Genomic DNA, 15,027 nt, shown 5'->3' with positions numbered 1-15,027 from the left:
GAAGTGAATGCTCTATTTTAAACCAATGGAAGGAGGATTTCTGACAGTATATTTATCTATGAAGACAATTATTTAATGTCAGATCTCAGTGGGCTGTTAACAATAGGTTAGACAACGCAGAAGCAATACAAAATGATAGTAAAATCACTGCAGCAACTGGGGTGAGTGGGGCAAAACCCTCCTCACTCCCATCTTGCTGTTTAGACCAGCACAGAACCACCACCCTTCGTACCAACTAAGTCAGTGGATGCAGATCCAAGGTTTCAGCAGCTCACTTGTTACATCTCTGTATGGAGAGGTTGCTAAAGCTGTCTTCCAGCTCAATGTATGTACCACCCTTTGATAACCATGTGATAGAGAACATTACATAGGATGACAGGTAAAGGTCAGTGCAGCTTCTTTAAGTTTTCTTCTGACAGTTTATGACTCTACAGCAGTGCTTTGCAATACACTTTAGCAATCCTTATGCCCGAGATGTATAATTCTTTCTCCATTTAGCAGACAGTTATTATTGGGGCAACGAAAGGAATGTCATTATGGGAAATGATTTGAGATTAAAAATCAAAACACTGGGAAGATAATTACCTATTGCATAAGATGATGGTTACGTTTTAATGCACAATACTTTGTGCTTCGAGGTATCAGAAAGTATTTAGCATGTAATGGCACTCTAATGGTTCTAAATTAAATGGATTATTGAGAGTTTCAAGGATGCCCAAAAGAATTGTGCTTGCTGTATTACTGCATGGCCTGATAGTTGCTGTAATGGAAAGAATTCAAGGATACATTCCAGTGCTTATTTTTCTCTCTCTTCTAAGAAATGACACCAAATTTCCCTGCCATTCCCATACCGAAACTGGCTGAGGAAACTCTTGGAAAAGGAGGCTGGAAGGGATGCAAGAATGGAGAAACAGGATAAAAGGTATTTCGAGCCATTGATTAATGACAGCACTTGAGATCCTGTCACAGGCAGACTGAGTCCCACTGACTCCACTGAATAGTCTGGATTTAGACATAGCAGAAGTGGAAACAGCCTTGGAGGTGTTAGTAATTTGCTGTCTCTGACATCGATGCTCACTCCAGGTGTACATTTGGGCTTTCCCATTCAATACCTGGCTGCTTGCACACTGGGAAATGTGCTGGGAACAGTCACACAAGTCATACAGCCCATGAAACGGCTGTCAGATAAAAGCTTCCTTCTTACTATTGACATGAGTTATGATACTGTTTGTCCCCTCCTTTTCCCAGCAGGTCAAGGGAGGTGTAAGAGGAATGTGCCTGTGGTGCCCCAATGGCAGAGTCCTGCTCTGTGCTGAGCAGTCTGGGCATGTGGATAACAATTGGGCTCATCTGTAGAAGAGATCTTCATCTGAGAAAAGCCTTTTATAAGAGAGGATGCCACAACAGAGACTACCAAAATGCAGGACTAGGATAGACAAACTGTTTGGTATCTCCCTGCTGTTAACACCCAGAGAATATAAACGTCAGTGGAGAGATAGAAAGATACACCAGCCAGCAATAAACAGATGGCCATGGTGCTGGGGGAGACAATCAAAGCAAGGGTCGATAGGGAGTTTGAGACATAAAAGAAGAATGAAGACAACTAAATAGTTCTATGCAGAAATTATACGAATAATGATCTGAGTTAAAATAATCCTAAACCCCCCCAGGCTGGCTAATGCAGCTGCAGTTCAGTTTTGTGTTCCTGGCACTATCGCTACAAAGCATTTTGACATATTTGTATAAATAACAATCAATGCAGCATGACCACTATTTCAATGTATGCTGAAATAACAAAATCACACTACACAAAATAACTACCATTTTGGCAAATCTGCTTCTGTAATGGAGTGAAGGTTTTGGCTCTTCTCTCCATATTTTGGCTTGATGCAGAGCAAATGGTTCCGAAACGGCTTTTTCTGAGTGTGTGATGCTATGCAGCACATGGGACTTCAATCAGCAGACACACTGCATTCAAACAGAAGATTTGCATTAAAAATACAGCTAAATGCTATACTCTTGAGTATTTTACTCCATTTTTTTGCAGCATGGAGTTCAAAAGCAACATTCATTTTCTGAGAAGCCTGGTACTTGAAACAATAGCCAGAATTACCCAAATTGCTTTTCTCTTCACACTAGAAGATAGAGCTCTAAAAGAATGCCTTAGAGTTGTTTACTGTTTGCAATAATGATGCCATTCTCTTCCTTTTCGGCTGGATTTGCACAACTGAAAGCCATCAGAATCTGTGTTAAAAACATGGGGTGGTTTTTCCTGCTTGGTTTCTACCCATATCAGTAATGAAGAGCACACAAAACTGATGTACAGAAACACTGAAATTCAACCATCATAAACAAATTGCATATTTGATGTTTACTAGATGTCCTTCAGGCTGTTGTTGGGTCTAGGGAATATTATAGAATCAAAGAATGGTTTGGGTTGGAAAGGACATTAACATCATCCAGTTCCAACCCCTGCCACGGGCAGGGACACCTTCCACTAGAGCAGGTTGCTCCAAGCCCCTGTGTCCAACCTGGCCTTGAACACTGCCAGGGATGGGGCAGCCACAGCTTCTCTGGGCACCCTGTGCCAGCGCCTCAGCACCCTCACAGGGAAGAGCTTCTGCCTTATGTGTAACCTAAATCTCCCCTCTTTCAGCTTAAAGCCACTCTTATCCTATTGCTACAGTCTTTGATGAAGAGTCCCTCTTCCCTAACGACTAAGACAGTATTTTATGCTCCACAAAGAGAGAACCTGTATGACTAGCTCATAGAAGAGGAGTTGGATGGTGCCTGAGAGCAGCTGGCCACAGCCTCGCAGGAACAGGAGGGGGCTGAGAAGGCAGTGGATGAGTGCAAGCAAGGAATGAAGGTTCCTGCAGTAATAGCAAGACTGTAGGAAGAACTGTGGGAAATGAAGGAACTTTCTTGTGCCAGATTCCCCCAAGGAGGCAGAAAGCTGGAAAACTACAATCTCTCAGTAGAAAGAGAAAACCAAGTGAAGTTTCATGCTGCTGTGAGCTGGGTATGACATATGTACTGTGTCCTATTAGAGACAGAGCAGGGAGAATGTGTCTGTGCTTCCAGGTAGTGCAGGCTTCTAAAGTGTGAAGCAGCAGACTGGGCATTCAGGGTCAGATATATGAATTCAGGTTCAGTTTGGAATTAACAGCACATGAAACCAGGAATAAGCAGAATTTTAAGCCCTTGCTACTTCCCGGGGTTGCTTTCATCCATGGCACATGTTGGTGTCCTCAAGAGGTCTAAATATAGGTTGGAAAAGGGTCACCTTTCCCTTCTAACCTGAATTATCCCCTAGACCAACTGCTGGGAGCATCTCACAGCTCAAGAGTCTCTGGTCCTCTGGGTCATCTCTTACTCAAAGAGGTATCAGTTCAGGTCCTCTATCCTGCTGTCCAAAATGATTGAGTGACAGAATGAACCGAGCCTCAGATTTCATGTTGTCAGCCCTAATCTCTCCGATGGCTCTGAAAGCTTGGGGAATGTAAGAGGTTGGGATCAATTCTGCTCGCCAAACTTTGGTGCACCAACCAACCTTTAGTGCAATTCAAGGCAAGTAACTAGTTTCCTTCATCCTAAATGCCAGTTTCAGCTAAACACCTGATGTTTCATTCAGATGCTACCCTTGAGTATTCAACACTTGGTGGAAAGAAATCGGTTGCCACTGTTTGGTGATACCCTACTTCTCCTATAGAGGAAATCTAAACATTTTATGTAACTATATGACATTAAGCTGTCACAATCTGCTACACTCACCAAACACTATATTAAATATAATCCACAGTACTACGCCAGTGTAGGTGGACAACATAATTGGGCATCCTCAAAGGTACCTAAATCTGTAAGCAACCTACATACTGTGCCTGCATAAGATATAGTATGGTTCATCGTGACAAGAACTTCTCTTCCAAAAGCACTTTGAAAGAAATGGAACTGGAATGTTTAACCCACCCATCCTTTTTGGATCAGTGACTCCTTCTCCTACCTGGCCACAGCTTCAGTCTTTTATCTGACCTTCCATCTCCCATCCAGTCTATCACCCCTTGGTACCGATGGCATAGTTGTGTTTGCAAAGACTGGGATTGGGAAAGGGAAAATAAGACTTTTCACAGAGCAGTCTTTTGGAGTCAATGAAATAAACTTGATTTTATGTGTCTGTGTGTCTGTGTGCAGCTAAAGAAAAGACTGCTTTTGTGACGTGAGCAGGGAACCTTCTCCACTCGAACTTCACAGCTGAAAAACTGGCTGGAGGGAAAGATACTCCAGCCTGAGCCTGTGATCTTCATTTTCAAGGCATTAAGCTCAGCCCTTTGCTATCTTTCCTACTTCCACTATTTAGAGATTAGATCTTGGCTTCCTTAATTTCAGGAGATTTAACTAAGTACGTCCCATTCTTTGTACCTTATTTATTAAGATAATCAGGAGCTCATCACAGAGCAGAGTTTAAGATTTGACTGTTGACTAATCTAAAACCACATAGTACTAACATGTCTGGTTGAGGCAGCATCAGGAAAAGTTGGTTCTCCCCCAGATGATCTGAATCATCTGTTGTACCATCCAAAGCCAACAATTACATGGATTACTGCAAGATAACAGGCTTCCGTACAGCACCTATAAACCTGTTCAAACTCCAGCATGAGTTGTGGTTTTGATGGCAATGGGATTATTTCAAGGGACAAACCTAAGCTTTAATCTAAGAGTTAGCAGAATTATGGCCATAAATCTCAATCTTATATTGCCTTTTGGAAGGTCACTGCATTTCTGTGATAAAAGGATTAATCAGAGCATAGATAAGCACAGACTGTCTCTATGGCTTTTCCAGCAAACACTACCTATATTCTGAGCTATTTCATCTGTCATTAAGATACACTGTAGAGTTTTGTGGGGAATTAGTCTATTCTATGCTCACCTGTACTTCTGAGAAAACTATTTCAGGTTTTCCTTTTATTTCCTTCTTAGAATATCCTGAAAGATTTTCACAAACCTTTGCGATCGATGCAAACCCTAGTGCTGCAGTAATCACAATATGTACTTGCCAGACACTTCCAAGAAAAAACATCATTTCAGCTAAAATCTTTAAAGAAACTCCACTTCTCTCCTTTCCTCCTCCCTCTCTGCTCCACCAGCTGAAAAGCCAATAACAAAATTCTCCACCTCCTACACAGTTCAGAACAAGATCCGTGTGCATTTCTCCTAGGCATGTTTTGAGACCCAGAAGGGGATGAAAGTAGTTAATGTGCAACGGGAATCTTAATGTCAGCCACAAATCTGTGTCTTTCTCTTGCCGATACGCTGGAAGCTAAACGTTAATGTTGTGATCAATTTAAGTCCAGCCTGGGGAGAAGAAGCAGTTAAAGAGATGTCTCAAGTATACTCGCCTTCAGCTAATCAGACTTTGTGTGCATCTACAGATGGTACAGAGCTGAAATCAATCATTGATAACGAAACCACAACTGAAAAATGGACTGAAGACTCCTTCCCAGGATTAGAAATACTGTGCACCATTTATATTACATACTCAGTGATCATTTCCGTGGGGCTCCTTGGAAATGCAATACTCATCAAAGTGTTTTTCAAGATTAAATCCATGCAGACGGTTCCAAACATCTTCATCACCAGCCTGGCGTTTGGAGACCTACTGCTTTTATTGACTTGTGTGCCTATAGATGCAACAAGGTACATCGTGGATACCTGGCTCTTCGGAAGGATCGGGTGCAAGCTGCTGTCTTTCATCCAGCTAACCTCAGTTGGAGTCTCAGTGTTTACCCTGACTGTTCTCAGTGCTGACAGGTGGGTCTGATGCAACTCATTTGCCAGGAGATACCTCTGCTGTGAAGCTAGAAATGAATAAAAGAGCAGAAATGACCAGTTAGTGCATTTTTTAATTGTAACAGACCAAAAACCAACAAACCCCAAAATCAACCATTCTACCATTTCATTTTAACATGTGTGTTAGAAAACTTGGAGCAGTTCTTTTTAATGGAGTGAAGTGAGAAAGGCTCTTAAAGTCTTCTGCCCTTTTATTAGCTTGAAGTACAGTACTGTGGGGTTTTTTTCCTCAATTGTACAGAAAAGGGAAATGGCTTAATGCATGGATAAGACAGTGGATTGGTGCTATCTAGTGGTGCACTAAAGCAGTCAGGGAAGATGAAAAACAAATCTGAAAATGACTGAGTGGAAATCCTTTGTCCTGTGCACTCAGCGAGGCTTTAAATCCTGTGACATAAAAGATTGACATGTGGGGCTAGCAAGCCAAAGGAAAACAGAGAACAGATTGGGGAGCAAACAGATGACTCTCAAGATCTGATGGTTACTGCACCACTACGCTAATTTGCAGCTTGATGAGGGCTTAGTGTGATGTGACACATTTGAAGTATTGTCTCTTATAGTTCTTTTATCTCTTCCAGAGATTCTTCAGCCCAGAGGTCCTGAAATTAAACTTAGGTGATGATGAGACCTCTGTTAGTTGGGGTCAGTGCTCCCGTCTGACTGCTTGGCCATGCACTTCCTTCCTGAATGAACAAATCTAAGATGAGATTTCAGTTCAATCAGCATTAGCATGTCAAGGAGCAGAGAAACCTGAAATAAAATGTAATATTAAGAGAGAAAAAGACTTCCATCTTGTATGCCAGCAACTGTGGATTGTATCTAATAGCAAGTGCAGAGTTTAATCAATGCTACTGTTATTGTACTCCTAAAAACATCAGCCAGCACAGGAATGGCCACACTGGGTGAGACCAAGGGTCCATGGAGGCCAATACCAGCCCTCAGTGTAAGGACCACAAAAGACACATAGGAAGAATAAAAATCACTGTCCAACATTACACTTACACCCTAAGCCTTCAGATCACCTTCAGAGCAAATGTGGTTTCTGTCTATTTAATAACCTCAATGGATTTCTCTTGCAGATCCTTGTTCAGCCTCTTCTTGTACTTGTTTAGCATTGAGTTTCACTGCCTGTTGCATAAACAACTCCTTCTTCGTACTATGCTTTGGCTTCATTTGATGACCCTGGCTCTTGCGCCAGAAGAGACAGTGATGATCCCTACCAATCTCTCCAGGCTATTCATGTTATATATATATTCCACCCTTACTATGGGATTTTTTGAGTTAAGGTTTGCAGAGCAGCACACGGTGTTCAAGAGTTGCATGGACCAGAGATACAGATAACTGCTCAATAGTTTCTTTTTCTCTTCATTTTTTTTTTTCCTAATAATTCCTAACATTTTGCTTTTTTGCTGCTTCTTTAGGGTTTGGTGTGGGGTTTTTTAACTACTGCTGAATATTAAGCTGATGCTTCCAATGAACTATACAGCATAGCTGCAAGGTCTTGGTCCTGTATGGCATCAATTCAGAATCGATCATGGACTAGATGGCCTTTAAAGGTCCCTTTCAACCCCAACTATTCTAGAATTCTATCATTTAGATAGTTAATTCTTCATGGTAGCTGTTATGTAAATACTCTATGCTGCATTTTCACAGGGTAACTGTATGGTAAACTTAGTGAGAACATGAGTCGTGCACAATGCCAGGCTATCATGTTCCAGTATGCTAGAAGAGCTCGAAGTCAATAAAACCAGTATGTATTTGGTAAATAGCAGTCCAGCTTGCAGTTTTCTAGTTAAATTTGCCTAGAGGAGAAAAAGAGCAGATCCTCAGGTTGTGCAAAATGGTACAACCAAGCTGTCCCAGCCTCTGGATCCTTTTTCACTGCCTTTCCTTTCATGCCAGCCTTGTGTCCCTGGAGGGGTCTCTTCTTTCTACATCACCAAGAGTCCCTGATATTTTGGGAGCAGGGTATCATTTCCTGTGCTTCAGCCACCTTCATGGCAGTCGGATCTTCTCCCACATCCCATTTCCACACAGATTTTCACACATCCATCGATTTACCCACATTTTTCTCATACGTCTGACTCAGGCCACATGCTGCAGGATCGCAGCCATGAATCAACAGCAGTGTTAGCTCCTGTTTTATAAATATGAATGAGTACTGGCGCATTACTTTGAGTCAGATCACTGCGCTCAGCTGGGATCTTAAGATCATGGGAGAAAGGAAGGGTCTTCATCCTTGGTTTCATGTACTGATAAAATAGTTAATCTCTTAATAGTTTTACATGCTAATTCCCTCATTTACCTTTCTAGGCAGCATCATAAACATAGGAGAGATGACTGCCTTTACTGATCCTGATCCAAACTTAGAAGTCATCTTTACTTAGGAAGGCTTTAATGACAAGTCCTGCCAGCCAATTCATTAAAATACATGCTTAAAATTAGCTTCTACATTTCCATCTTAATTACAAAGAGCTACTACCTGTTTTCATTTCCAAGATGATTCTCCCCCCCTTGGCTTAGCAAGAACAGGGATGGTTTATCCTCAAGTTTGCACTGTCCGTGCTTGCATTATTTCTGTGTTCCTTCTGACCATGGTGTTGGTTGGTTTTAGGTACAGAGCCATCGTTAAGCCCTTGGAACTGCAGACTTCAGATGCGCTCCTGAAGACCTGCTGTAAAGCGGGCTGCGTGTGGATCGTCTCCATGATATTTGCTATCCCAGAGGCTGTTTTCTCAGATCTCTATTCTTTCAGCAACCCCGAGAAGAATGTAACTTTTGAGGCATGTGCTCCTTATCCTGTATCTGAGAAGATCCTCCAGGAAGCTCACTCCCTGGTTTGCTTCTTAGTGTTCTATATTATACCCTTAGCTGTCATTTCTGTCTACTATTTTCTTATCGCCAGAACTTTATATAAAAGCACCTCCAACATGCCAGCAGAAGAACACGGTCATGCCCGTAAGCAGGTAAGCTATGATCAAGCATTAAAGTGTGATTAAGTCTGAAGTCTTGAGTACAAAACCTTTACCTGATAATGGGAGTTAAATGCTCCATAAACTCAGCCCATATTAGCAATCCAAACTCCATTCTGCACGTGCTCATGACTCATTAAGTTGTGAGTGTGTGTGCTCTCCTAAAGAGGGATGGGCTTTGATTTGCTTTGTTATGGCCACATTAAACTCAGGAGTTCATGTGTTGCAATGTAAACAGAGACCTCATCCATGTGAGCTGACACATTAACTATTGTACTTGTAAATCCTAGTCTAGAGGAGCTTGGCATGTGATTTATAATGGAAAGGGAATGTGTAGAAACATGTTGTTAAATATATAGATTTATTTTTCCATTGGTTTCTCGATTTAGTTTTTGATTTTGGTGTTTTGTTGGGGTTTTTTTTTTCCATTTTGCTTTTTTTGGTCCCTAACGGATTTCGGTTTTTAGGCCCCTTTGAAAATGAGCCCCAACTACATAAACCCATGTAACTAATTGCTACTAACACCAGATGTGCATCATTTTCTCCTAGATTGAATCCCGCAAGAGAGTTGCAAAAACAGTGCTGGTGCTTGTTGCTTTGTTTGCCTTCTGCTGGCTGCCCAACCACATCCTCTACCTATACCGCTCTTTCACATACCACGCTTCTGTCGATGCTTCCACCTTTCATCTGATAGCTACTATATTTTCCCGTGCCTTGGCCTTCAGCAATTCCTGCATCAATCCTTTTGCTCTCTATTGGCTGAGTAAAAGTTTCAGGCAACACTTTAAAAAGCAAGTCTCGTGCTGCAAGGCAAAGCTTCGTTCAAAGCCTCCCAGCGCTACCCACAGTAACACACCGACCAGAGCCCCGTCCATCACGGGCAGCACGTGTGGCTCAGAAATCAGTGTGACACTGCTAACAGATTACAGCATCACGAAGGAAGAGGAAAGTGTTTAGTCCGTCTGGGATGAAGGAGGATAGAAACTGAGCTTTGCAATCAAGCCCTCACTACTGGGATCCTGGAAGGAGGTGCCTGGCTATGACAGAGTTTTCATCAGGAGTTGGGGTTTTTAAATGTACAATAAAGAAATCAAACTGTGTGGGAGAAGAAGCTGCACCAGCTGAACTTCCCAGCATAAGCTCAAAGGGATTGTTCATGTTCCTAAGCATGGCCATGGATCCCCAGCTGGAATTCCTGGACTGGGCAGGACAGGAGGCAGCAGAGTTGGTGCAAGAACTGTTTGCGAGGATGGTTTTGTTCTTGGTGACTTGTTCTTTGACTTGTGACTGAGAGCTCCCTCTGTCAAGTACTTGCATCCACAGCAAGCAAGCAAAGCCACCTATGGTCCTAACACCAACAACCAAGAAGATTTCTGGTTTATTTTTGTTGTCCTGAATGTTAAAAATTGCTAAACTCATCAAAAGGCACACTAAAATGAAAGAAAGCAAAGGTTTGTGGTACGGTGTAGTAAAAGAAGAATAAGCATTATGGGCCAGATCTACACTAGCCTTTGCTCTGACAGTGCTTTACTTTGTATCTCTGGATAAGAACTGACTGCGGTGTAAAGAGATTCCCTTCTCAGTTCCTAAGGAAGTCAAGGGGACCAGCCAGTGATCATCTCTCTGAGAAAGCTATAATCATCTTTAACCATACTTGTAATATTCTTTGCGATCTATGGGTAAAGCATCTCAACAGTGCAGCATTCTTTATTGTTCTAGTGATTTAACATCAAGAAATTGGGGTGGATCTGTATTAAAGTTCTATTTGGATTTACAGTGCACTTCCGAAGCGAACTGCTCAAACATGCCCTCCTGCCTTACTCTGCTCTGTCTCCCAGAGTCACCTTGAGTGCACAACCTGGATTTCCCTCAGATGAAACTGTGTCCACAGAACCAGACAAGAGTGAGTTTGAGGTAAAGCCCCCAAAAGTGTACAGTGTGTGGGGGTCAGACTAACCATTCACCTCCACAGATCCACTCCTGCTGTAGTGTATGTGGTCATATCTAAGTGATCTGCACATTTTCAAGCATGCTGGGAGGGCTGGATTTTTCTATTGTACTGATTTTCTATTCTTCAAGTTGTTCAAGCAGGATCCCTTTTTCATATTAGGACAGACTGTCTTTATGAGATAGGTTTTCTAATCCCAAATCCACTCATGTTATGGCTCTGCACGCAGAGGCAAGTCAGTGAGAGCCTATCATGGGCAGCCTGTGCACCCCTAAAAAGCTCAGCAGTGCTGCTGGCACGGACTGTCTTCCCATCAGGGAATACAGGAGGCAAGAATTCCCACCCCCCATTACAAAAAACATTAACTAACACTTATTTTTATGGATTTTGTGTACCCTGAACCAAAATGTTGCTCTGTGAGTGTTGGTGGTAGAAAACCCAATAGATTTTCCATTGCTTAAACTCAGGAACTTATATCTCAAACCAAGAATTTGTGCATTAAGGTATAGAAGAGAGGCTGCAACATAGGAATAAAAACAAAATAGTGCTGGGAGTTAAAGAAGTTTCAATTTTAACTAACCCTTGAAGACACAAAAGCCCTCCAGCTGCACAGAGCCTCCAACACACGGCTGGAAACCCATCCAGCCATGCCTCAGGATTTGAGTTCATTGCAGGAGGAGAAAACATATTTGCAGTCTCTCTCTGTTGACTGCCCTAATCAGAATAATAAGCCCAAACTATAAATCCCAAGGGCATTGGAATTCAACCTCTGTCATCATCTTAAAGAAGTTTCATGACAGTCCACTTTAATCTCATCAGGCCTGGCCTTATTTTACTACGCTTTTCATGTTACAAGCTGCAAGGCTACGAGCACTAGTTTTTAAATGGATTCTCCCTTTTCTTGACCACTGGAATGGAAATAGAACAGCACAGAAACACAGTTCATGGTTAAACAGACTCAGGATACCTTATTTTACTTTCTTTGTCTTAATATAACACATTCTCTGGTAGTGAGCTATGTACAAACACAGCAAACATAACGCAGTGGTCTCTTCCCTTTCTCTTTTTGTCTTAATGGGGCTGCAGGGTGAGACTGAAATAAGGAAACAAGCCTAAACACTTCTGAACCTACGTCTATCTTCCTGGGTCTTCCTATAGGGAATTCTAAACAGAAGAAAAATCAACCACCATTACAGTCCTTTTATTCTAGCTTCTTACAGCCTGTGGAAAACAAACCTGCCACATGTTCCTGGACTTCACAGTTTAGCTCTGTTGGAGACCAAACTTCCCACTGTAAAATCCTTGGCTACACCTCACGGTAGCCTTTAAACCCCCCAGTTTCCTAATTCACCACTCTAGGTTTGCATGCAGCTACTTTTTGCTTGTCCTCTAAGCGGTTAGCCTATCTATTGCTAATAGCTCTTGTTACAAAGCTGATGTTCCTGCTAGAGGCTGCACATGTTTTGGTTAAAGACTGGCAATATTTCAAGCCAGAAGTTAACTATGCTGTATACTTTATGCTTTTATAATTCTGTACACTCAAATGACATGTACTGGAGTGATATTCTGGTCAACATTTATTTTTAGCTAAACAACCTGGTATGATTCATTCCATCTATTCCCCCAATATAATAGCCATAAAATGTCTCCACGTTACCATAACTGGATTTAGGGGAAAAGAGCTGTTTCCTTTGCAATCTTTCTCAGTGTTCCAAACCCCAGTTCTTCTACCCCTAGGTAATACGAGTGTAATTCCATAAGAGCATATGGGAATAATATCCATTTACAGAAATATTGAGTGTTATTTAGCAAAGAACTGGCACGAATAATTAGTGTTTTACTATTTATATCCACAACGAAAGACTAGGTAGAAAAAAAGGCACAAACTACTGAAAGCCAAGATTCCATCAAAGGTCTCGTTCATGGGGAGTCTTAAGGAGTGAGTAAACATGATTTCTAGGATGTACCTTTCTTATAGTTTCTTTTGTGGATGAGACATACACATTAAGAGCTTGTGTTAATGTAACACAATTAACATTCACCTTAGCAGCAGCTTTAGTATCAGTACTTTAATTTGTGCTCACTATTAAAGCTCGCCCTCCTGCACTCATAGGAAGTACTGCTTTATTTTACACAGTTCAATGAGGCTTGCCTGCTGACACACTCGTGTGTTTCTGCTATAAACCTCAAGAATAAGCTAAAGTTACACATAGCTACAGCACTTACCTATTTCAATCAATCAGTGTTACTTCCAATTAAGGCTCTAATCAGCGTTAGATCATGGGTTCTGCCACAGATGGTCCCCTCAGTGCAAGGTGAACCTATTTGTGGAATTTCCTTTGTCAGCATAGGGAAGGGCATTGAATTTTTGGCACATCTGGGTCTGGTGCTGTCTTTCTTCACACTGTGAAGACTCCTCTTCACTCTCACTGATCTGTGTAACAGCTACAGGCTCCAGCCCCATGGAAACCCAAAAGAAGAGTTACAAAGAAGAGGAGTAACCTCTCTGTACTTAATCACTGGTTACTGCCTCCTTAGTTTAACATAACAAAGCAATGTAAGGAAAGAGTGCTAACTCTTTACCTAATTATTACCTAGTGAATTGCTGGTTCCCCTCTAATAGCAAAACACCACTTTATGAAAAGCAGGATTGTTACCTGCAGTAGGTGGTACTTCTAGACCAACAATCAGCTCTGATAAACCTCTTGTCACAGTCAGACACAGATAAAAGTCTTCGTGCTAATGTTTCCTTTTAATATTCACTTTCAGACGTTTTATCAGGATTTAAAACGCCATTTCTTGACAGCTTAGCCCGATGTGAGCTGTGTAACATTTGAGCTCTTCACACCATCCCCACAACACGCAGCTTGCAGCAGCAATGCTTGTGCAGCCATGAATTATGCCGTGTCAAGGATGCGATTGAAAGGAAAGCTGTCCTGACCAACAAAAACGATGAGTTCCCAGCCGAATCAGCTCCCTGAGCTGGGTCACTGAAGAGGAAGAGAACAGATGGTGGTGACACGGTAAGAAGCTGTGCTGCAGGAGCTGCCATCGCGCGTGCTGTTATCTGTGGAAGGTGTGAGGGGATCTGAGGCAGTTTGTCCTCATCGCTACGCTGAAGTGTGCAGAGCAGGTTTACCATGCACCAACCCTGCTGCACACAAGCAAGCTCCCACTTCCATCGGATTGAGACTAAAACTGGAACCTGAGACTAAAACTGGATCTCCTGTTTCCCAGGACAGTGCCCTAGTGCACACTAGGGAAATCTGTACTATGTGCACAGACATCACTGCATTTACTCAGGTTATTGATGCCAAAAACCCTGCCAAAAACAAATAAGCAGTTTCAGACTTAAATTGCATCGCTCTTACAATGTTTAAGGCTGCGATTATCTTAATTCCAAAATATACCCAACTGCAATTTTTATAAGTAAGCACAGTTTATGTTAAGACTCTCATACTCCTCACCAAAACCCAGTACCTATTTGAGAGCTAATGCAAACGCCTCTGAAGCTGTCAGTTTATAAGTGATCACAAAACAATCTTTGGACAACTATCGTAATAGCCCTGCCAAGACAAAACTCTTGAAGCATGAAAGATGCCATTAACTAGGATGGATGTTGTTTGTGCAACAGCCAAAGGTTCCTACAAGTCTATATTTATATCCCCAGCAATTCCACCTGATGGTCTGTTGAGCAGGCAGTTAGCTGATGTTGGTCTCTCCTTACAAAGCTCAGCACTGTGCTTTTGACTTTATGATCATTCCAATCTGTGTGACAATTACGATACATTCGTTCCTGGAATACTCATTTCCAGAAAGCTTCTGGACTGAAGGCAATTTTCATTTCTGAGTGGCAAAATTGCTTTGCCACTGGTAACCAGCCTCAGCCAGCTTAGCTGTTCATTTAGAATACGTGCACTGTTTTAATACCTGGGGTTTATAGCTCTACGTTCAATTTTGCAAAGCAAAGCCTAAGCAGTGTGCTTCTTCGCCTTCTGAATAAAAATACTTTGAAATACATACTACTTTAGCAATTCAATTTGGGTTTGATGCAATGCTGTCTGGACTGCACTGTGAAAAACCACTAGATGGCACTGAATGAAGGTCTTTTAATAGAACTGATCTGAATTTTAAGTATCCACAGGCAGGGCACTACAGTGATTAATAACTAATTGCAGGCTTCACTAACGCAAAGCAACTCAACATTTAAGACAAGCCTTATCCCTTGCACCAAGACATCAACCCCTTCCAAAGGGAACA

At 42.0% G+C, this 15,027-nt stretch overlaps 1 protein-coding gene across 1 annotated transcript; it reads left to right on the top strand.

Moving 5' to 3' along the window:
• Window positions 1-5,209: 5,209 nt before the first annotated feature.
• Window positions 5,210-14,787, top strand: BRS3 (bombesin receptor subtype 3). The gene is made up of 3 exons (XM_030497451.1): window positions 5,210-5,808; window positions 8,462-8,813; window positions 9,369-14,787. The coding sequence occupies exons 1-3, from the start codon at window positions 5,378-5,380 to the stop codon at window positions 9,774-9,776; spliced, it is 1,191 nt and encodes a 396-aa protein (XP_030353311.1). The 5' UTR covers window positions 5,210-5,377; the 3' UTR covers window positions 9,777-14,787.
• The last annotated feature ends 240 nt before the right edge of the window (window positions 14,788-15,027 follow it).

Source organism: Strigops habroptila, chromosome 9, assembly GCF_004027225.2.
Source record: "Strigops habroptila isolate Jane chromosome 9, bStrHab1.2.pri, whole genome shotgun sequence".
Classification (NCBI taxonomy): Eukaryota; Metazoa; Chordata; class Aves; order Psittaciformes; family Psittacidae; genus Strigops; species Strigops habroptila.
The sequence above is the reverse complement of the archived record's forward strand: the minus strand, read 5'-3'. Positions and strand labels throughout refer to the sequence as shown.